Consider the following 23,771-nt stretch of genomic DNA (forward strand, 5'->3'; position numbering starts at 1 on the left):
GGAACATCACACACCGGGGCCTATCATGGCGGGGGGAGCGGGGAGGGATTGCATTGGGAGTTTTACCTGATGTAAATGACGAGTTGATGGGTGCTGACGAGTTGATGGGTGTTGACGAGTTGATGGGTGCAGCACACCAACATGGCACAAGTATGCATATGTAACAAACCTGCACGTTATGCACATGTACCCTAGAACTTAAAGTATAATAATAAAAAAAAAAAAAAAGAAAGAAAAAACTAAAGAAAGTATCTGCCTGAACCATAAAGAAAAAAAAAAACAATGCTGACCAGGCGCGGTGGCTCATGCCTTTGATCCCAGCACTTTGGGAGGCTGAGGCAGGTGGATCACCTGAGGTCGGGAGTTCAAGACCAGCCTGACCAACACGGAGAAACTCCGTCTCTACTAAAAATACAAAAATTAGCCAGCCATGGAGGTGCATGCCTGTAATCCCAGCTACTCAGGAGGCTGAGGCAGGAGAATCGCTTGAACCCGGGAGGTGGAGGTTGTGGTGAGCCGAGATCACGCCATTGCGTTCCAGACTGGGCAACAAGAGCAAAGCTCCATCTCAAAAAAAAAAAAAAAAAAAAAAAGAAAAAGAAAAGAAAAGGAGCAGCTGGGCACAGGAGCCAAGCTAACCAGAGCCAAGGACAGAACGACATGCAAGAGAAGCAGCAGCAGTAAGGCAGGGAGCTTGGTGACATTCATGTCATCCTCTAATTAAATGAGGGCAACTGCTTTTTATGCACCTGTGCCCTTGATTCAGAAAACAGCAGCAGCCTGAGAAAGGACTTACTGTGAGGGTAGTGACTCTCGGGAGCCTGGTGGCCATCACTGCTTATATTTACTGAATATACCCTGCAGATTAGGTGCCCTGGTGTTAGAATACCTGTCTATATGCAAAGTCAAATCGTTAGCATGTGTGCACAGGGCCTGGGGGCCCTGTCCAGGTAGTCACTTCAGAGCCATGCTCTGCTACCATTCCCAGGGCCATCTGCAGGGCTGGAGCACCTGCAAACGTGGCTGCTACAAGGCAGTGATGGAAATTCGTTCTTCATGGTCAGCCCAGGCCAGGCATGGGTTGGGGCTGGAGTGTCCCTCACCTCTCACTAAACAGCAGCAAAGGAATTGGTGGTGGATGTGAGAGGAATACAGAGTGCAAGAGGAGTGAAGGGCTGTACATCAACCGTGATGGAAACGGCTGAGGGAAAAAGAGGCATTTAGGATAAAGCTAGATAATCTATTATTTATAGTCTCTGTGATCCTGATGAAGGGTTTAAGGTGCACCTTTCGTAAGATCTAGCTTCTGGCTTTCTCTCTCATACATTTTCTCTATCTTTATGCCCTTCCCATATTCGTTTTCCCTGGCAAATTCCCACTCCAGTTTCACAACTGATTTCCTCTTGTGTTCCCCACTTTTTGTCAAAGTCCTGCTGGGCTTTGAGACCCCTCTTTCTTGCTCCTGGTAACACATCAATCTCACTTTTTTTTTTTTTTTTTTTGAGACTGGAGTCTTGCTCTGTTCCCAGGCTGGAGTGCAGTGGTGCAATCTTGGCTCACTGCAACCTCTGCCTCCCGGGTTCAAGCACTTCTCCTGCCTCAGCCTCCTGAGTAGCTGAGACTACAGGTGTGCATCACCATGCCGGGCTAATTTTTTTTTTTTTTTTTTTTTTTTTTGGTATTTTTAGTAGAGACGGAGTTTCACCATGTTGGTCAGGCTGGTCTCGAACTCCTGACCTTGTGATCCACCTGCCTCGGCCTCCCAAAGTGCTGGGATTACAGGCATGAGCCACTGCACCCAGCCCAATCTCACTTTTATGATGGCATTCAATATATCCCACTTTCCTGGTTCTGTGTCTTTCCTCCTGGATCTCCTCTTTTAGTCTGTCTTCCTTCTCCTATGGTGGCTGCAGGTCCACCAGCCTCTTACAGGAAAGCCACATTTCAGTCATCTTTGTATCTCAGTTCCTAGCTCCGTGCCTGGCACATGGTTATGCTGAACCAATTCTTTTTGAACTGATAACAGATCCAATCTTATGTTCTCCTGTCCTTGTCCTCCCATGGTTTGCTCTGTTCATCACAGCATCTTCCCAGCGTACCTCTCTTCCCTCCAAACCTGCTCAAGAGAGCTAGGCATATGATTCTCGATCTTTCTCTGTCCCTCTGGCTCTTGTCTTTTTTTTTTCTCTTTTGAGATAGAATCTCGCCCTGTCACCCAGGCTGGAGTGCAATGGCACGATCTCGGCTCACTGCAACCTCCGCCTCCCGAGTTCAAACAATTCTCCTGCCTCAGCCTCCCAAGTAGCTGGGATTACAGGTACACGCCACCACGCCTGGCTAATTTTTGGATTTTCTGTTGAGACAGGGTTTCATCATGTTGGCCAGGCTGATCACGAACTCCTGACCTCAAGTGATCCCCCTGCCTCAGCCTCCCAAAGTGCTGGGATTACAGGGGTGAACCACCACGCCTGGCCTCTTGTCTTAATCTTAAACTCAATCCTGAATTTCGCAAATCCATTTTAGTTTAAGTCTGTAGTTCATTTTATTAGGCCCATTACCCTCCCTTCCAAGTCCAATCAGCAAACACAGAGCTGTAAAATGCTGAGAGACCTGTTAAACATATTAAGTTTTGAGAATTGAAACAATCCAAAGCAAAAGAATCATGTCTTCTCACCCTAGTACTTCAACTAAAACCCACATTTATTTTTAAATAATTGGAGGGAAAGACATACCTTTGAGCAAAGGTCATGTTTCTTTTGCCCAGGGACTCATTCATTTTAGACTTTGGGGAGCCACCTTGGAGATTGGGGAGTAGAAGAGAAGAAGTTCAAAGCAGCCAGCTTTGTGGGAATGGTCAGCCCAACCAAGATTTGCTCAATGTCAGTCTTTCTAGGCAGAGTTTATTTGAAATCAAGTTCAAAAGCTATGGGCAATTTGCAAACCAACTGAATTAGTTCATTGATTCCTTGGGCCTTCTTCCTAAATGAGTCTATGATCAGGATTTCCTAAACTTCTACTAGAACCACTATTATGTGATGTGATGATCTATCCCAATAACAACTATTTATTAAAACAACTTCTTCTCCTTCTCCCTCTCCTTCTTCTTCCTCTTTTTTTTTTTTTTTTGAGACACAGTCTCGTTCTGTCGCCCAGGCTGGAGTGCAATGGTGCAATCTTGGCTCACTGAAACCTCTGCCTTCCGAGTTCAAGCAATTCTCTGCTTCAGGCTCCTGAGTAGCTGGGACTACAGGTGCACACCACCACACTTGGCTATTTTTTTTGAGACGGAGTCTCACTTTGTCATCCAGGCTGGAGTGCAGTGGTGTGATCTGGGCTCACTGCAAGCTCCGCCTCTGGGGTTCAGGCCATTCTCCTGCCTCAGCCTCCCGAGTAGCTGGGACTACAGGCACCCGCCACCATGCCCGGCTAATTTTTTGTATTTTTAGTAGAGACAGGGTTTCACCGTGTTAGCCAGGATGGTCTCGATCTCCTGACCTCGTGATCTGCCCGCCTCGGCCTCCCCAGCACACCTTGCTATTTTGTGTGTGTGTGTGTGTGTGTGTGTGTGTGTGTGTGTGTGTGTGTGTGTGTATTTTTTGTAGAGAAGGCGTTTTGCCATGTTGGCCTGGCTGGTTTTAAACTCCTGAGCTCAAGCAATCCACCTGTCTCAGCCTCCCAAAGTGCTGGTGGGATTACAGGCGTAAGCCACTGTGCTGGCCATTTGAACCTTTATTACGGATTATTCTAGCTGATGGAAGGTTGGCTATCTGGTTGTGCTGTGCATTTTCCTATTCTACTTTTTGGACCCCTGGACTGCTTCTTTCTGTCTGGGGCTGGAAGCCTGAGGTGAGGAGCACACTCACCTCCACCACGTGCAGTCGTCCCAGGAAGCCATCCAATTGCACAAAGACCAAAGAAGACTGGAAATCCCATTCCTTGACTTCCTGGTTCTCTTTGAAGTAAGTGTGGAGATTCTCCCTTCTGTCCTGAAATTCTTGCTTGAAGAAGCTCAAAGTGTCTGAGACCACTTGCAGTTTTCTCTGACTTTCTTCTATCTCACTTCTCAGCAGGTCTTCTGGGCTGAGATAATGAGAGGCCTGGTATACAAACAGATTAGTATCAATGAGCAGGTGCAGACATCCTGTAACTTTGCAACACCAACTCTGAACTGAATCATTGCCCAAGTAATATTTTTCATGGGGATAAGAGAGGAAACATCTGACCTCGCTCTCCATTCCACATGTGGACTGAGACCTGGGTTTTGGCCAAGTAGTCTTAGTGACTGAAGCTACAGTGATGGGCTTAGGAATGGGCAAGTAGCCAGAGACAAGGAAACACAAGAAGACTTTGTTGGGCTGGCTGGGGCTGGAGCAGGTGCCCTTTCCCAGGTGTTCTTTTATGACTTATTGGCTTTCAATAGTAAAGTAATTCAAGTGCAAGAATTATTTGGACCATAATTCTTTCTCTGTCTTGAAGAGGCTTACACCTGGAAAACTGAAAAGCTGGAGCTAAAGGGACAGCCACCTTCACCACTACTGGGTGGGTCCCTGTGTCTGGCTGACATCATCTAAGGCCACATTGCAAGTCAGGGCTGAAGCCAGGCTTACCTTAGACTTTCAAGGCACATAAGCCAATATGTATTCTTCTTTTGCTCTTACTTTTGGTTTGGGTTTTCTTATACTTTCAACGAAAAGAGTTCTGGCTGATAAACATGGAGTAACGGAAAGGCACTAGCCTAGGAGGAGTCAAACAGCCCGGGTTGGGGTCCTGGTTTGGGTGTCTTTGGGCAAGTCAGTTAACCTCCCTGAACTGTAGCCCACATCTTTAAAGAATATAATAAATAATAAGACCTTCCCTGCCCACCTTGCAGGGTTTATCTGATGATTGATGGGAATCATGAATGTAACAAGATTTTGCAGCCTGCAATGTACCCCACAGATGTTAGTTATTCTTAGTTACTTATTAAGCTTGTTCGTTATTTTCTCAGAGACACAGCCCCTTAGAAAAAAAAGAAACTGGTTTGGAGAGATCACCCAAACCTCCTTAAGCTCTCTAGTTCTTTTTTCTTTTTTTTTGAGATGGAGTCTCGCTCTGTCACCAAGCTGGAGTGCAGTGGCATGATCTCGGCTCAATGCAACCTCCGCCTCCCAGGTTCAAGCGATTCTCCTGCTTCAGCCTCCTAAGTAGCTGGGACTACAGGTGCGTGCCACCACAGCCAGCTAATTTTTGTGTTTTTAGGAGAGATGGGGTTTCACCGTGTTGGCCAGGATGGTCTCGATCTCTTGAACTCGTGATCTGCCCGCCTTGGCCTCCCAAAATGCTGGGATTACAGGCATAAGCCAAAGCGCCTGGCTCTCTAGTTCTTTTTGAAGATACACTCCTCAAGGTTTACACTGCCCTGGTTGGTGCTACAAGGGTCCCTAAGGAGGAGGAGCATGAAGTGCATAATCTAAGAAGCTGTTTCTCAATAGCTTATGGGTACCAGGATCTTACCATGTGCAGGGCACATGCATTGCCACACTGAAGCCACAAATCACCCAGAAACCCAAAAAGAGATAAGGTGTTTTGTTTTCACCATTGTACAGAGGAGGAGAGTGAGGCACAGAACAGGAAGTGACTTGTCCTGGCACACAAGTGGTATACTGGCTGCCAAGTGGCAAAGCCAGGGATTGTTACAGCATCACCTGACGTCACCTGACATCAGAGGCTGCACGCTTTACTGCTTAGGCTTTGCTGCTGACTTCATTACCAGTCCTTCTTCATAGATCATTAAGGAGGTTGAAATTCACCACCCCTACTTATCTCCTCTTAGGCAGAGGGGAAGGGAAGACAGGACAGCTCAAGTGTTCTAATATTACTGAAAATGTCTTTGTAAATTATTGGCTTCTGAGAGTAAAATACTGTAATTCAAGTGTAAGAACTCTTTGGAACATAATTATTTCCCCGCCCAGAAAAAAGGACACTCGTCTCTCTCCTGTGACTAGATGCCAACCAACCCCCAGGGAGCAGTTGCTCGGCATCCCCGGGCAGCCCACCTGCTGGATAAGAAGGTTGCAAATCTCCTGGAGCAGCACAGTCAGCCTCCCGGCGGAGCGGTAGCACTTGCAGGTGGCCCAAATCAGACAGACCACGTGGAGCAGGGGCCGCAGCCGGGGCTTCACCTCTGGAAATTCTGCGTTCTCTAGAGTTTCCAGGTGGTGCTGGAGCGGTATCAGGTGCACATGGATGTCCTGTGCCTCTGCTAAAGCTGGAAGGAATTGGAGATGGTCAACCATTCCCATCTGGAGCCTAATAACCACCTGGTGGAGCCCTAGTCCCTGGGAAGTAAAAGATCTGCAAAGCAACGAGTACAATTTCTCCCTGAACTGAGAAAGCAGAGAGAAGGCTGGTTCCAGAAAACTTCCTAGCTCTTATGAGGAAATATGGAAACTGGAGAGCCCTGAACAACTAGGATAATGATCTGAAGAGTTCTCTCTTGTAACATTCCTCTAAATGGACTTCTCCCTGGCCCTCCCAGCCTCCATCTGGTGCTTGGTAGGTAGTAAATATTTGCCAATTACTTTGCTGTTATCTTTGAGATGATACAAGTTTTAGAATCAGAAAGACTTTCCTTCAAATGCTAGCCTAGACACTTGGCAATGGTATGACTTTGGGCACGTTTTAACCTCCCTGAGCCTCAAAAATAGGCCGAGCTGTAATCAGTTTAAAGAGTCCTTGTGAAGGCTGAAGGCAGTTCAACAGGAATCTTTATAAACAACTAGCACAGTGCTTGGACCACTGCAGGTGTACTGATAAATGGTGGTGGCTCTGATAAGTATTCACTAATAAAGAGTCTTAATAATAATAATAATAATAATAAAAAGTCACAGAGCATAGAGACATAACATAAATGGGTTATGGCAAGGTTCTGCTGGTTTTCAAAGCCAGGAAAATCTCTTACCATCTCCTCTGAATACAACCAAGGAAAGAAAGGGGCATCTAACCAGTCATCTTGTGGTGACTGACAGGGGAAACTAGGAAATCCAGCAGCACTGGATGCTAATATCTGCACAGCAACTTAGAGGGAATGCAAAAGGCCCCTGGACGAACTACACTGGAAGGGCAAGTTTACAAAGGCTAGTTCTGTCCTGGGCAGATAATCAGGTGGTATCATATGAGAGTAGGTGGTCTTAGGTGATAGTATGTGAATGAAGCTCTGCATTCGTCCTAAAGGGAACTCGAAATATACACTATTTAGCAAGCAGTTTCAATATGCTGGGAATTGTTCCACTTACTGTCTATGACATATTTACCGTCTCATAGAAAGCCCTGCAAGCCAGTTTTAGTACTTTATACTTTAGTACTTTATAAGTGAAGAAATTAAGGTCTAAATAACTTTCTTAGGGCCCTCCCACGAAACAAACAATCCCGTCCAGCTGAGGAAAAGGAAGACGACCCACAGTTTATTACACTGAACCCTCGGCTTCATGGAAGCTCACCATACACAAAAATATGTTGATGTGTATGTTTGTACTTTACAACCCCAATGAGGCTCTGGAAAGCAGTATGTGAATCGAATTTTTGCAAAGTCAAATGTCACAGTAAATTGATTAGGGCACGGATTTTCAAGTGGAGGAGCTGATGGTGAATATTAGAACCGCTGTGTTGGGGTGGGGGATTTCAGAATCCAACAGTCATTCTAATGAGCGCCTGCTCTTGCTCCCATAAGTGCTGAGAGAAAAGAGGCTGAGACTGTCATGCTATAGGAGCTTTCTCTTTATGATACCCTGTTTTGAAATCTTTTTAAAAATCACAATCTCTTTTAATTATACCAGTTAGCACTGCCTTGATTTTTAAGAGCACAATACTTGAGAAAAGGGTTGACCATCCTACCTAGGATGCAATACCCTTGGATGACAAGGCGTGTGAAGAGCGAGAGAGAGAGCTGGGCTCATACCTTTTTTTTTTTTTTGAGATGGAGTCTCACTCTGTCACCCAGGCTGGAGTGCAGTGGCACAATCTTGGCTCACTGCAACCTCCACCTCCTGGGTTTAGCCTATTCTCCTGCCTCAGCCTCCCCAGTAGCTGGAATTACAAGCATGCACCACCACGCCCGGCTAATTTTTGTATTTTTAGTAGAGATGGGGTTTCACCGTGTTGGCCAGGCCAGACTGGTCTCGAACTCCTGACCTCAAGTGATCTGCCTGCCTCAGCCTCCCAAAGTGCTGGGATTGCAGGCATGAGTCACTGTGCCTAGCCGGGCTCATACCTTTTTAAAGAATGTAAATATAAACAGCAAAGTGCATAGTGATCTCCAGTGGTTGGCTGTAAAGTCTTTAACAACAGACTCTTTGAGGACAAACACGTTTATTTGTAGGATATGCCAATTTCTATGGTGTAAATATTCCCAGTATTCCTACCATGTCCATTTCTAGGCTACCAATTTGACTTCGCTGAGTGCTGCTTGGGAGAATGGGGGTGCAAGGGTTAAAACAATGCATACAGCAGCCCTTCATGAGCCACAGCAAATCAGTGCACACTGGCTTCAGCCAGCCCTTCTTTGTGTGCCTTCCTTCACACACATATCCACCTACACACATCCTTAATTGCTGCTGTGTGAATGGGACCCCTCCAAAATTCAGGTGTTGAAATTTCATGGCCAATGTGATAGTGTTAAGAGTTGGTACCTTTAAGAGGCCATTAGGCCATGAGAGCTTCTCCCTCATGAATGGGATTAAGGCCCTTATCAAAGAGGCTTCACATAGAGTTGGGCTGGCTTGCCCTTCCACCATCTGTCAGGTGAGGACACAGAGTTCCTCTCCTCTGGAGGATGCGGCACAAAGGTGCCATCTTGGAAGTAGAGACCAGGCCCTCACCGGACACCTAACCTGCCAGCGCCTTGATCTCGAACTTCTGAGCCTCAAGAACTGTGAGTAATAAATTTCTGCTCTTTATAAATTACCCAGGCTGTGGTATTCTGTTAGAGCAGCACAGATGGACATAGAAACTTGGCAACCAGGCTGGGCATGGTGGCTCACGCCTGTAAACCCAACACTTTGGGAGGCCGCAGCGGGCGGATCACGAGGTCAGGAGATCAAGACATTCCTGGCTAACACGGTGAAACCCCGTCTCTACTAAAAATACAAAAAATTAGCTGGGCCTGGTGGCGGGCGCCTGTGGTCCCAGCTTCTCGGGAGGCTGAGGCAGGAGAATGGCGTGAACCCGGGAGGCAGAGTTTGCAGTGAGCCGAGATCGCACCACTGCACTCCAGCTTGACAACAGAGCAAGACTGTCTAAAAAAAAAAAAAAAAAAAAGTTAAATGGTAATAGCCCTGGTTTTGGCAAATGATACCAGCTTTCCATTTGTGGCAGTGATTTAAAGTTTTCATGTTGTCTAATTTAGTTAGGTTAAATTGGGAGTCAATGTAGAGAAAAATATTAAGCATTACAGTGCTACAGATTGTACATATGTACAGCACATATAAAGGAGATACGTGAATGCCTAAAAATTGACTATGTGAAATGACAAAGACCTTTAAAAGCACATTTTGACCTGTGACACTGAAGAGCAAAGAGGAGATTTCATAGGAAAAGGGGAGAAGATGCACAACGCACCAAAGGAAGGGAGAGAGAGTCCTGAAAAAATTTACCTACTTCTAATCATAGACTTTGCTGGCTTGGCAATTTTGATAAGAGTGGATCTTGCCTGGTGCTCAAATGGCCAGAAAAATTGCAGTCCCATCTGACAGTAGGAACAGAAAATGCAGAATGGAACCAGAAATGGAATAGAGATTTCTCAAGGAGCCAAAGGGGGAGGGACCTGAATTCCAGAGGTGAGAGATAACAACATGCATTCGTACAGTGCAAAGCAGCAGCTGTAGGTAGGTCTGATGGAAGAACTTTCTTCTAGTAGTTTCCAGACCCTGAAGGCAGTGCCCAGAGAGACCTTTCACCAGACCCAGGAGTTCCCAGTGTGCCAGGCAGGTGAAAGCACTTCGTTAATGAGGGGTTCCCGCCAATAATCCCAGGTCCTGGAAGGCATGGTCAGGCTGTCTTGCAAGGGTAGTCCTTGATTAGGACAGATGGACTTACACGACCACACTGGAGTTGGTCAGACAGGCTCCATAATGGCCACCCCAGAACTGTATGTCCTGTGGTCCCAGTGTTTGAAAGACACAAAGGGGCAGCTCTGGGAACACTGCTGTGTTCAGTCAATAAGTTCTTCCACCTGTATAATCTCACATGGACCTCGAAAAGTGGGTAGAAGCGTATGCTCCATAACCATCACACGTACTAAAGCTCAGAGGAGCTAGGTGAATTTGCCCAAGGCCCTACAGCAGTGGAACTGCAAACAGCATAGCTCTGTTTAGCTGCTCTCCTGTATCTAGATGTGGTGTTCTTGTCACCATGCTAGTTTGTGTCGGGTTGGAAGTTTATAAGGACTTGAAGTTGCTGAATTCAGACAGAGAGAGGTGAATGCATCATTCAACAGTAAATGTGAGTCAAACACATTTGTGAAAACACTTGCTGGTCCTCACCTGCAACAACATCTCTGTACATGGCTTTGAAAGCTGGAAAGTAGCTACTCTGAAGCTTGTCCAGGAGCTTGGCCATGCCCCTCACCTTTATTGTTCTCAGTTGATTATAAATGTATTTCAGATCTTCATACCTGCAATATCATGAAGAAGGGTGAATCCAGGTAAGCATCAGAAAATGCCAGTCACACTGTAATGACCCATCGTCACACAGAAACAGAGGAGCCCTGCCTCAGGGTGCTTCCACAGAGGCTGTGCTCCAGCCCAAACAGCCTGGACATCTGTTCCCAGCACAGTGAGGGCAAAAGCCTGAGCTGGGAACACAGGTTAAAAGGGGCAGATCCAGGAAACATTGCTGTGACCATCTGGTGGCTCAAAAAGCTTGGCAGCTGGAGGTCATTAGCTCTGGCAGTAAGGTTGAGTCAGGGTGAGAGAGGCGTTATTGGAGCAAGGGTGCTAAGAGAAGGGCCTTGCAGTAGGTCAGCAGAATGATCAGAAGCCAGGCAAGAGCATGGAGCATCTCAGCAGGGTGGTACAGACAAAAGGCTGGAGCCCTACAGGCATGTCTGGTCATGTGACACCGATAATCTCCATTCCATGTGAGGACAGACACATCTGCCTCTAACATCTGTCTCCTTTTGAGTAAAGGATTTATCAGCACAATAATAAATAGGAGTGAAGACATAGGGAGGAGGAGGTGGAATAAGCAAGAGCAGGAGCAATAACGAAGGCTTTCTGGACAAACATCCTGGATGATGAACTTTCCAGCCCTACGAGTGATGAAACGGGGCACAGGAAAGGCTATTCTGCAGCCAACTCCCCCAAACCCCTCCATCTTCAGAATTTTACAAAAGGTGTGTGCATGTGGCCTCAACTGTTCAAGGAGAAGGGAGCAGACAACTTAGAAGAAAAATGTTAAAGAGAGTTGATTAATTTTACATGTAGTCCAAAGAGCCTTTGAAAAAATGTGAGAAGACATACTGATGTTAGCCCTGGAAAGGGAAAATGACTATTGAATCTGGGGGAAAGCGTGCATCTCCCAGTCTATCAAAAAATTCTGTTGACCCAATGACACAGAGCTCTCTCCCTCAGTGATGATGTGAAATACCTATAGGGAAGAACAGGCTCAATGGTGGCTTAACCCAGGAAAGCTCTAGCTTTAGTCTCTGTAAGACATCTTCACCCCAGAGTTCCAGCATGTGCCTTCCTGCCTACCTGCTCTTCCAGAATTCCAACTCCACCTTAGGGGTGGGATTCTCCCCTTGTAAGAGTGGCTGGGAAGACTCTCTCTTGAGTACCACCTGGACTTGGTAGCTCCATTTGATCACTGCAGACTCAATGGCATAGATGACTGACTTATCTATAGAATCCAAGCTGTGAAAGACAAAACAACAACAATAACAACAACAAAAATCCTGAAACGTGAAAATAACCCTGGGTGTACCCCAAAACAGAATCCCAAATGTAAAAAAGAAAAGGTGAGAAATTTCATCTAGCCCATGCATTCTTAACTTTTATGGATAATAGTCTCTGTTGACTAGTCAATGCAAATTATAGACCCTCTCTCCAGGAAAAAAAAAAAAAAAAAAAGCTTATGTGTGTGTATATACATTTTTTCACACAGATTCAGGGCTCATCAGTATTCTGAAGACCAGCTTAAGAACTTTGAATGCCAGTACGTTGTCCTGTGAATGCAGGAATACCTTGGACAGAAAACATTCAGATGACCACCCAATGCTTGCTTGAATCCTACCAGTGACAGCAAGCTCTCAACTTCACAAAGCAGCACATTTCTCAGTAGGTTGGCTCTATCAAAGAGAGTTTGTCTCTATACTGAACCATATGTACCTCCCTGTGATTTCCTCATCTTGGTCTTAGCTCTGACCTCTGCAGCAAGAGGAAATAGGTTATTTCCTCCTTCACAAGGCTGACAGCCACCTGAATACCACCATCATGATTTCACTTGGTCCTCATTTTTCCAGAGAAGAATAGAATTCCCAAACTTTCCCCCCATACAACTTCTAAAGAAAGTAACTTAGCTATATTTGGAAGTGGTTAAATTTTTAAAAATACATTGTGGTCATTATTTTCATAGTCTTAACTGAAAATGATACGTGCAAAGAACCAAGGACACAATGTCAAAGAGGACATACAGTTCACATTTTTATGTCAGAAACCCACTTTCACTTAATTAAATTAAATTTATATTAGTTGAGAAATGATATGGCACAAGTGATTGTGGAAGGTATTAAAGGAAAAAGACACCTACTTCCCCTAAAACGATCCAGCCTTTTGGGAAATTATCAAACTTGAACAAACAGAGATAAATTCAGCAATGATTATAAACACACACTGAATGTTAGTAAGTTAAAATATAAAGGGACTAGAAAAGGGGTAGTTGGAATTTATTTATTTTGAAGATTGGATGTCTTTATTAAACCACAATAAGTTTTCCAGTTAACCGGGAAATTACTTCAAATTGCATATGTAGGAAATTACTTCCGATAGAAAAAACTCATTATAAAGTACATTGTTGTATTTTATAATGCATCGCATGCATTACTGTTGCATGCATTACTTATTCTTCAGATCAAATAATGGATCCTGAATACACAATGTTGACAGTAATACATTGGGAAACTCCTGACAGTGTGGCAGACCGAGCTCATGTAGGAAGGCTATCTGTTGCCACAAGTACATAGAGATGCTGAATAAAATATAACAAAATATACTATTAATATTTATATACGCAGCCTGACTTGGGAATAGAATTCCCAAGGGATAGAAACGACGAGAACTCGAAAGTCAGCATGGTAAACAGAGGCTGACGGTGGATTTAACTTCTAAAAGGAGACGAAGCTGGGGTTTTAATGCCCACTCAGGGGCAGGAGGCATGAATACCCAACAAAGCCAGGTCCCAACAAAGCCAGATTTGTTACTACTTGAAAAAAGACAAAAAAGAATTCCTCAGGACGTGTAAAAAGTCTTCAGCTGCTGGGGGAGGAGAGTCTGGAACTGTAACAAGAGCCAGCAGCGTTAGTTCTGTGACATTATGTACTGAGTAAACGCTGGGAAGAGTAAATGCTGGAAAGTTTCAGCTTTGCTGAAAGATTCTGTGTGTGCCTGCCTCCCAGACTGGACCTGGGTCTTTGCCAATGATGAGACACTATCCTGATAAGCCAAATGCCGAAAGTTAGCGTGGCTGCGCTCAGCCCTGAAATGATTCTGAACGGAAAAAAAAGGCCATGTTGCTGTAATAGCCTTGGAAGATTTCATGCAGTGGCTGGGCCAGGGAGTAACCAGGGTAAACACACAGTCCACAGTCTGAGGGTGTCGGCAAACAGAGCAGACAGTAGGCTTGTGTGCAGAACGAGGAGATGTGCAGAGTCAGGAACAGACAAGTTGTAAGGAAAACATTCTGATAACCAGCATCTCCCATATCTCAGAGGCCCATATGGCCAGGCTGGCGGTACTTACACTGTCTCACTTTTGGAATCCACAAACTCCATTTTTTCTGAGCCTGCTGGAAGAGGCAGCAAAGTTTTTCCCTTCACTTGCTCAAGTATAACTGAGAGGTCACATTGGAGGCTGTGGGCGTGCCGTCTGACATCCTCACATACCATGTGGGGCCAGTTTAGGCGATTCTTCTCATTGGCCAGGACGGGTAGAACAACCTGGAACAGAGGTGCACAGGAAAGAAAGGCAGGCATTCCACTTCTGGGAACTTAAAGAAAGCCTCATCTGGAAAAGGCTTATAAAGCTACATACAACCTTTTGCAGGTCACTGTGCTGGAAGGCCTAATAGTAGGGTCGAACATTATATATGACCTTGACATCTGATAAATTGGGGAGGCCCTTGAATAGGCTGCTTACAAATTTTCCTTCCATTCTGCTCCTGGGGATAAAGTCCTCTAGCCAAAAAACTCTTTATCGGCTAGGTGCGGTGGCTAATGCCTGTAATCCTAGCACTTTGGGAGGCTGAGGCGGGTAGATCACCTGAGGTTGGGAGTTCAAGACCAGCCTAGCCAACATGACGAAAACCCATTTCTACTAAAAGTACAAAAATTAGCCAGGCATGGTAGTGGGCACCTGTAATCACAGCTACTCAGGAGGTTGAGGCAGGGTGAACGTTAGGTGATTCTGGCCACCCAACACAGTTCCTTTTTTCAGTATTCATCCCCAGATCCATAGGAACCAAATGGAACCACATCTGAGCCATTGAGAGTCAGGCCAAAGTGTCTTATGTGACTTTCCAAGGAAAAGATAGTGTGGAGCTTTTCTGCTAGTGTGGAGCTTTTCTTGGTCACCTTCCCAACCAATAGAGCCTTAGAATAAAGTTAATACGGAGAAGAGAGTGCTTACAGATGGAGAAAGACTAAGTCTCGGTAACTTTGTTTGAGCTCCTAAATCAAGCTGCTCTTGAACTTTCCAAGCTAGTTTAAATTAAGTTTCTATTACCAGTAACTTAGAATGTTGTCAGTACACTGAGGCGGGCGGATCACGAGGTCAGGATATCAAGACCATCCTGGCCAACATAGTGAAACTTTGTCTCCACTAAAATACAAAAAATTAGTCGCGTGCGGTGGCACGCGCCTGTAGTCCCAGCTACTCAGGAGGCTAAGGCAGGGGAATAACTTGAACCCGGGAGGCGGAGGTTGCAGTGAGCCGAGATCGCACCATTGCACTCCAGCCTGGAGACAGAGCAAGACTCTGTCTCAAAAAAAAAAAAAAAAAAAAAAAAAAAGAGAAAGTTGTCAGTACAACTCACCAGGAATCTTTGACTGTCAAAATCTCACAACTGATGGAAGGAGAATACCAGAACGACAAACAGATGCTCATATAATGTGTTGAGAAAGCTACCAATATATAAATAATCAAAAGGAAATATGAACTCATATGACTCATGATCAATAAGCCCCAGTGGCTGTGAAATAGAATATCTGGACCCAGCATGTTAGATTCTAGAGGATGGTCTTTGCCTGGTCTGTCTGGAAACATTCACTGAACTGGGAACTTACAACAATCAGTAAAGGGAGCTCAAAAAGGAAGGAAAGTTTACAAATTAAGCTTCATCACATTCGTGTTAAGAAAGAACCATTTGGACCCAGGGCAGAAGTCCTAACTGGGAAACAGGATGAACTGGAATTTTCCTAGGATCTCAAAGGCAGGGACTCTATCTTATCTAATTTTTATATAGTCACAGTTCTCTCTAGGATCTGGCATATAGAAAGCACTCAAGATGCTTATCAAATAACTGAATGTATACTATCTGAAGAAAAAGGAATAGTTGTGGGTGGGATTTTTAAGGGCTTTGAGTGACAGAAAAATAATGAATGTGAACTCTCTATGAAGTGAAAAGCAACTCATAGCCAGGTGTGGTGGCTCACGCCTGTATCCCAGCACTTTGAGAGGCTGAGGAGGGCAGATTGTTTGCACCCAGGAGTCGGAAACCAGCCTGGGCAACATAGCAAGACCTCATCTCTACAAAAAAATAGAAAAATTGCCTGGTTGTAGTGGTGCATGTCTGTAGTCTCAGTTACTAAGGAGGCTGAGGTGAGAGGATTGCTTGAGGCCAGGGAGGTTGAGGCTGCAGTGAGCTGAAATCACGCCACTGTACTCCAGCATGGGCAACAGAGTGAGACCCTGTCTCAAAACAACAACAACAACAACAAACCAAAAAAACTACTCATTCATTTATTCAATGAGTATTTACTGAGCATCTACTATGTGCTGGTACTTTTCTAGGTGCTAGGAGGATACACTTGTGAACAAAACAGTCAAACATTTCTGACCTCATGAAGCTTATATTCTAAGGGAGAGACAGTCAGGAAACAGTAAGTTCTGTGAATAAAGATAAACCATGTGAAGGGAATCAGGAGTGTGGGGTGGAGGGGCTGCAATTATAAATGTTGAGGTTGGCCTCACTGAGAAGATTTGAACAAAGGCTTGGAAGGATAGGGGTACTGCTTTGCCTATCCTTGGGGGAAGTATATTGCAGGGAGAAGGAACAGCCAGTGCAAAGTCCCCGAGATGGAAGCATGCTTGGTGTGATCAAGGAGCAGTGTGGAAGCAAGGGAAATGGGGACAGAGTGATCCCCAAGACAAATAGGGGTGAGTAAAGGGAGTCAATTCACATGCAGCCTTGCCTGTGAGATTTTGATTTTTACTCTCAGAGAAATGGACATCATTGAAAGTTTTGAGCAAAGGAGTGCCATAGGCTGAGATTGCTTTGAGTAGGATCAACCAAGCTGCTGTGATAATAGGCTATAAGGGGCAAAGGTGGAAAAAGAGGCCACCTAGCAAGTTGGTGCTATAATACAGAAGATAGTGGTGTGGCACTGGGGTTAGTGGTAGAGATGGTAAGATATGGCCGGATTCCATACAAATTTTGAAGGTAAAGCCAGTAGGATGTCTTAACAAATTGCTCTAGGAGTCGTGAGAGAAAAAAAAGGATGTGGATGACTCTAAGATTTGTGGCTTGAACAGTGGGGAGAATGGAGTTGCTGTCAACGGATGTGGGGAGGAGTAAAGGTGGAGTAAGATCTTGAGAGAAGATCAGGAGCTTGTATTTGCACATGTTAAAATGTAGTATCTAGACTGGACTTTAAGATAGAGATGTTGAGTAGGCAGCTGGATATGCTAGTTGAGAGTTCAGAGGAGAAGAGAGGGCTGGAGATAACAAATTTGGGAGGTATAAGATACAAATGGCTTATGGAACTTTGAAATTGAATGACAGCCCCCGAGAAAATGGGTGTATATAGACAGAAGAGAAGACATCCAGGGAATGAGCTGTAGGGCCTTCTCGTGTTAAGAAGCTGGGAAGAGGACGGCGCAGTTGCTCATGCCTATAATCCCAACACTTTGTGAGGCCAAGATGGGTGGATCATGAGGTCAGGAGTTTGAGACCAGCCTGGCCAACAGAGTGAAACCCTGTCTCCACTAAAAATACAAAAATTAGTTGGGCATGGTAGCGGGTAATGGTGCCTGTAATCCTAGCTACTCAGAAGGCTGAGGCAGGAGAATCGCTTGAACCCAGGAGGCAGTGAGCAGAGATCACGCCACTGCACTCCAGCCTGGGTGACAATGTGAGACTCCATCTCAAAAAAAGAAAAGAAGAAGAAGTGGGGAAGAAGAGGAGGCACCATCACTGGTGATAGCCATGGTGATAGGAGGAAACCAGAAGACTAGTGTCCTGGAGCCCAAAGGAGAAAGTGCTTCCAGGAAGAAAGGATGATCGTGAGCTATGAGAAACGCGGCTCTCAGGTCAAGCCGAATGAGGACTGATTCAGGGTCATTCAATTTCGTCAAGTGGAGATCATCAGAAACATTGTCACGTTATTTTATTCCTCTTCTGTGAAGTGTGAAAACCAAAGTCTGATGGGTGAGGATGAGATAAAACAGGAAAATAACGAGACACCAAGAGGAGACACACATTCCAGGAATTTTGCTATGAAGGGGGTCATAAACATGGGGTGACAGCTGGTGGGATGAAAGGAGGATTTTGCTTGATGAGAATAATCTAGCAGACAGGAGAAAAAAATAGGAATGCAGGAGAGAAGAGGACAATGCTAGAACGATCTCCTCAGGAATGTGTGGGATTCAGAGCACAGGCAGCATTTTCAGCCTTAGGGCTGGCATCAGAGGGCAGCACAAACAGTTCACCTCTAGCAATGGACAGGATGGCAGAAGATACAAGGAAAGATGCTGCAGTCAACATAGACATACGAGTTCGTGGACATGTTATTCTCATTTCCGTTTCTTAAAAAAACAAGAAAGAAGCAAGAGCATCTCAGAGTGAGGTTGAGAGGAGGTTTTGGACATTTGAGAGAAGAAAGATTTTTCTTTTCAAATTGTTCCTCGGGTTGGGAAATAACGATCTAAAAGAGCAAGAAAATATAGTTGTAATAGAAACAAAAAAATAGAATGTCTGCTGGGAAACATAAAAGGCCTACTTAAGGGTTCGAGGTCATGCATTTAAAGAGGAGCCCATTGGTTTTTTTCTCTGGTCTGTTTTAATTTAATGGGTGTAGGTATAAAGTATGTAGAGCTGGGTTTTACCAGGATTGTGGTTGCACCAATTGAGTATGACACAGTGAGGTAGAGGCCAGTACATCAGGAGCTGATGCAAGGGTATGAAGATCATGAAGGAGCATGGTACTCAAATTGGGTAAGAGAAGAGGCCGTGGGCATGGGCCAGGGCCAATGGGAAGAAGCCAAGGCCAAGAGATTGGAGCTCCCAGCAGGATCAAAGGACTGTTATAGTCAGGGTATGAGAGGGAGTGAGCTGGAAAGATGGGAGTAATGGTCAGAGAAGGAGGTGCATAAAATTGGATAATGAGGTTGGTGGTTGTTGGGAATGCAAGGTCTGGAAATGGCCATAGGAGGTGCTGCTTATGATCAGGAGGAGGACAAGATCACTGGAGGACAAAGAGAGAGAGAACCCAGAGGCCAAGTTATTGGATCACTCATATGTCTTTGGCAATAACCACATATTAGAAGTAATGTTGGGGAGAATCACAGTGAGTTGAGAGGCAAAATCATACACACGCGATGGTAGCACCATCTGTACAGGATGCAGCAGTGCGAGTGGGTCCTTTGATGACAGGAGATTAAAACTGGAGGCTTTTTGATGTGGATCTAGAGCGGCAAGGAGGAACAAGGAGCCACCTGCTCCAGCTCCATGCTCAGAAGGAGAAAGGCTGTGGGGGAAATGCAGCTGAGTCCTCCAGGAGGAGCCAGGATGGGTTACAGCAAAGTGACAAGGATCCATCAGATGGGTGAGGAGGATTTTAAATGGGATGAAGAGTGATAAGAATTCTCATCCTTTATGGAACACCTGCCATGTGACACTCTATTCCAGGTGTTCTAATATACGATGTCTAAATTTCATAGCAACCCTGCAAGACAGTTTTGGACCTGGCAGAGTGAGCACATCTGCTCACATCACACTGCTGAATTTAACCAGAATTTGACTTAGGTCTGTGAGATTCCAAATCTTATGCTCACACCCCAAAATGCAAAAAGTAAAAAAAAAAAAAAAAAAAAAAATCCAAGTTTCAGAGCTAGGAAAAATAAGTTGGCAGCAGTGAATGATGTGGTTGGAGAAGGAAGTAAGGAAGTAGGAGATCAAGTTACTAAATTCTGTTAATTCTTCCCTTCAAACATTTGTTAGGTACATTTTCCTTTTTTACCTTGTACTAGTAGAATGGAATAAAAATAATATGAAAATTATAGCTTTCTCTCAGCCAACACCCTCAATCCTACCGCCCCACACACAAGGCAGGAAGACGTCTCTCAGTCAGGTAGGATGCTGCCTGGGGAGGTGGAAGGAAAAGGGGAGCAGGTAATCAGAGACTACTAAGCTGATTACAAGGTGCTGAGAGAGAGGAGGGGGGTGGACAGGAGGGTCGGGCCGGAAGGAGAGGGCTTAGCAGATGGGAGGCCAGCAAGCCTTGAAAGAGACACTGGATCAGCTTCAGGGTATGGAATAAAAGTGGATGGATGGACAGAAAGTGGGATAAAGTTACTGGTACGAGCTTTGAGAAATGCAAGGAAAGGACTTGAGGTATTTTTAAAATAAATGATTTAGGTTTTAAAGTAGGTAATACGTTTACGTGGTGCAAAATTTTAAAAGTACAAAAGCGTTCACAGTGGGAAGTAAATCTTCCACCTACCCCTGTACTTCAATTACTGTTTCTCCTTCTTGTGGATTACTGTTAAATAGAATGTCCTCTCTTCCTCCTTCCCTCCCTTTCCTCCTTCCTTTCTCTCTTCTTCCCCTTCTTTCTTTTTTAAACATAAACAGTAGCATAAAATCCATGCAAGTCTGCACTTCTTTAAAAAAATTATCTTAAATTGCAGCATTATTCACAAAAACCAAGAGACAGAAACAACCTAAGTGTTTATGATGGATACAGTTTTTAGAAACGTGGTATATACGTACAATAGAATATTGCTAAAAAAGAAAGAAGTCCCGCATATGATAGGTGGTGACAATATGGATGAACCTTGAGGACATTATGCTAAGTGACATAAGCTAGTCATAAGGAACAAATACTGCATGATTCCACTGATATGATGACTCAGGTTCATAGGAACAGAAAGTAGAATGGTGCTTGCCAGGAGCTCAGGGGAGCGGTGTGTGGGCTGTTGGGTGTGAGTGGGGTTTCAGTGATGCTGGACGGGGCAGTTCGGAGGATCTGTTGCACAACAATGCATATGTGGTTGACAATATTGTACTCTAACTTGGAAATTGTTGGGTGAATTTTATGTCATGTGCTTTTTTGCCACAAGGAAAAAATTACCCTAAGGAATACTCCAGTTGGACATGGTAGCACACACCTGTAATCCCAGCACTTTGGGAGGCCAAGGCAGGAGGATCACTTGAGTCTAGGAGTTTGAAACCTGCCTGGTCAACATAGCAAGACCCTGCCTCAAAAAAAGGAATATTACATATCAGTCATTCTTTTTAATAGTTGCAAAGTATTTCACTGTATAGATGGCCCATAATTCAGTCACCCAGTCCCATGTTGATGAACATTGTCTCCAATTTCTTTCAATGCACCAATGAAAACTCTTAGACATCTGAGAATTTTCATTATTTCAAAATTATGTTTGCTTGCTGGACTACTTTGCTTAGCCATGGCACAACTCTGAGATGGGCCTTCTGTCTCCCACATACACTAGGTTAAATCCTGTTTCTGAACCTTTGTTCAGTCTGCTCTCAGTATCTTGAAAAGTTAGTTACCTTGCTCTCTACTTATCCGAATTCTTCTAATTGTTCAGGAGACAATTCAACACTTAATGTTAAGCATGGGCTGTCTTTCTCCTCTGAAGCCAAAAGTACTTTCCACCATCAACATTCATTAGAGAAGTTGATCTAAGTTCAGGCTTCAGCGGGATGGCTTTCAGACAATGCACAGTGGCAAGACAGCTCTGTTTGTTAAAATATTGAAATACCTCCATATCTATTCACAGATCTAGCTTCCCTGGGCCCTCTGTGTCCTCCTCTACCTATCCAACCCCTTCTCTGGAATTTTCACCTCCCCACAGCCTCCTGATACACCATCTAAAGGGCTTACACCTGACACAGCAGGGAGACTCCAGGACTTGGATCCAGCAGTGGGGCCAACTTTTAGGTAAGCTTTACCCTCACCCCAGTCTTAAAAGTTTGAAAAATTTTGAATATATGATTTATTACATATGTTTCAGCTCCTTGGAGTAAGCATTTCATGGGTGGGAATAGTTCTTTGATATTCCCTATAGCACCTATCACCTGAAACATCATACAGCCAGTATTCCGCCCATCCTTATTTCAAACCCTGCAGGGTCCAGGGCAACAAGTCTCCAGAAGCACACAGGCCTGACTTGCAGGGCAATTTACTCCCATTCCAGAAAGGTCTAAGGGTCCCAGAAATCTCTCTGGAGCACTTTCCTGAAACCTCCTACATTCTCTAAGCTTCTGCTGTGGTGCCACTAAAGCACTCATGACCCACATCTCCACCTGCCTCCCTGAGCTCCAGGCAGACTCCTCCAAAGGCCTGCTGGGCATTTCCAAATGGGCGCCTAACTTCTTATGCTGGCACAGGGCTGACCTTTGCTAAACGGTTGGTAATGAATGAATGAGATGAAAATCAAAAGCAAATCACTACCCCCCGCCACCCCATTTAACTACTCTCCAGAAGTAGGCACTGTTTATAGCCACTCACTTCCTTCCACCCCACTGATCCATCAGAAATGCCTCCTTGTTCACCACTTCCCATCTTCCTCAGACCTTTCCAATTTACAGGACGGATTAAGAGATGCTGATTTTGAAAGTACCCCCCGCCACCCCATTTAACTGCTCTCCAGAAGTAGGCACTGTTTATAGCCATTCATCTCCTTCCGCCCCACTGATCCATCAGAAATGCCTCCTTGTTCACCACTTCCCATCTTCCTCAGACCTTTCCAATTTACAGGACGGATTAAGAGATGCTGATTTTGAAAGTAGTCAGGACCTAGGCACTCTCCAGATTATGGTCTTCCCCTGACTTTGGCTAGAACCCAGACCCGGACTGACCCAAGCCTTAGCCCCTTCCCATTCTCATTCTAGCCTGGCCTCCACCCAGATCCCTCCCTCCAGAACCCCCAACTCCGCCCCTAGCCCCATCCCATTTTCTTCCTGACTTCAGGAACTTGCCTCCTGGTTGTGCTCCCTCCATAGCCTCGCCCCTCTGCCTATCACTCCGCCCCTTGAACCTCCCCTGCAGCTTCGCCCCTCCCCCTCTGGCCCCGCCTCCGTCTCTTAAGGCTCCTCCTCCCCTCCCCCACACCTAGCTTTAGCCGCGCCGGGACGCTAACCCAGCCTCACCTCAGAGAACAGCGCGGCCAGGTGCTCCAGAGGTGCCGCGGGCAGGTCCCCGCAGACCACTGCGCCGCGGAAGCTGTTGGGCCCTGGAGGCTCGGGTCCGGTGCGCAAGAAAAAAAGGCCCTTAGCGCCAGCCGGGCCCGACTCGGGTCTCACCTCCAGCCCGGGTTGTACCGCCAGGCCCCCGGGCCCGGGCCGCACCACCAGCAGCGGCCGCGGCCCCTCGGCAGCATTGCGGTCCAGGAAGGCCTGGAGCAGCTGCTCCGCCTCGGCAGTCCCCGCACAACGCTCCCAGGCGCCCGCGGCCGGCCGCAGGCTTAGGGCCACGTAGGTCCCCAGGAGTCGCAGTCGTCGGTCGGCGCCGGGTTCCCTGTCCGCGTTCTCCTCAGCGAGCGCGGCCCGCTCCTCCGCGCCCAGCATCGCGCGCGGCCTCCAGCTGCATCGGTTTCCCTAGCGACGGGGACGCGGCCAGGACTCCCTCCTCTGCTCCCTTCCTATTGGGCACTGGCCCCTGGTCCCGCCCCTTCCAGGCTAATAAGGTAGGAGGGGTACAGCGGGAAGGGGCGGGGTCGCGTCGCTGTTGCTAGGACACCAGCCGAGACTCGTACTTAGTGGGTGCCTGGTGTATTGGGAGCGCTGAAGTGTGACCGTGGAGCGCAATCACTTACTGATGGGCTGCGTGGAAAGGAGATCAAGCATATAAATGCTGTTAAGGATCGTTTTGGCCAAGGTGAAATTAGAGTCTTTAGAGGTCTCCAGACACTGAAAATAGTATGGTCCTCTCACCTCTATCCTAAATGGGCAATCCAAACTTAAACACAATGCCAAATCATAAAACAGATTTAAGGACACTCGAGTGTTTTATTTCTTTTCCATGATGGCAAATTAAACGCTTCAGAACAGTGCTGCCC

General features: G+C 45.8%; 1 protein-coding gene across 1 annotated transcript in view; it reads right to left on the reverse strand.

The window, feature by feature from the left end:
• DNAH9 (dynein axonemal heavy chain 9) overlaps positions 1-23,337 on the reverse strand; it is a 378,462-nt gene extending 355,125 nt beyond the window's left edge. The window contains exons 1-6 of the mRNA XM_010376130.2: positions 22,864-23,337; positions 13,992-14,188; positions 11,730-11,888; positions 10,518-10,648; positions 6,036-6,247; positions 3,864-4,097 (exon numbers count right to left, since the gene is read on the reverse strand). Of these exons, the coding sequence (XP_010374432.2) occupies positions 3,864-4,097; positions 6,036-6,247; positions 10,518-10,648; positions 11,730-11,888; positions 13,992-14,188; positions 22,864-23,280 (1,350 nt within the window). The 5' untranslated portion in view covers positions 23,281-23,337. The remainder of the gene's footprint in view (positions 1-3,863; positions 4,098-6,035; positions 6,248-10,517; positions 10,649-11,729; positions 11,889-13,991; positions 14,189-22,863) is intronic.
• Positions 23,338-23,771: the final 434 nt, after the last annotated feature.

The sequence above is a fragment of the Rhinopithecus roxellana genome, chromosome 19 (genome assembly GCF_007565055.1).
Source record: "Rhinopithecus roxellana isolate Shanxi Qingling chromosome 19, ASM756505v1, whole genome shotgun sequence".
Classification (NCBI taxonomy): domain Eukaryota; kingdom Metazoa; phylum Chordata; class Mammalia; order Primates; family Cercopithecidae; genus Rhinopithecus; species Rhinopithecus roxellana.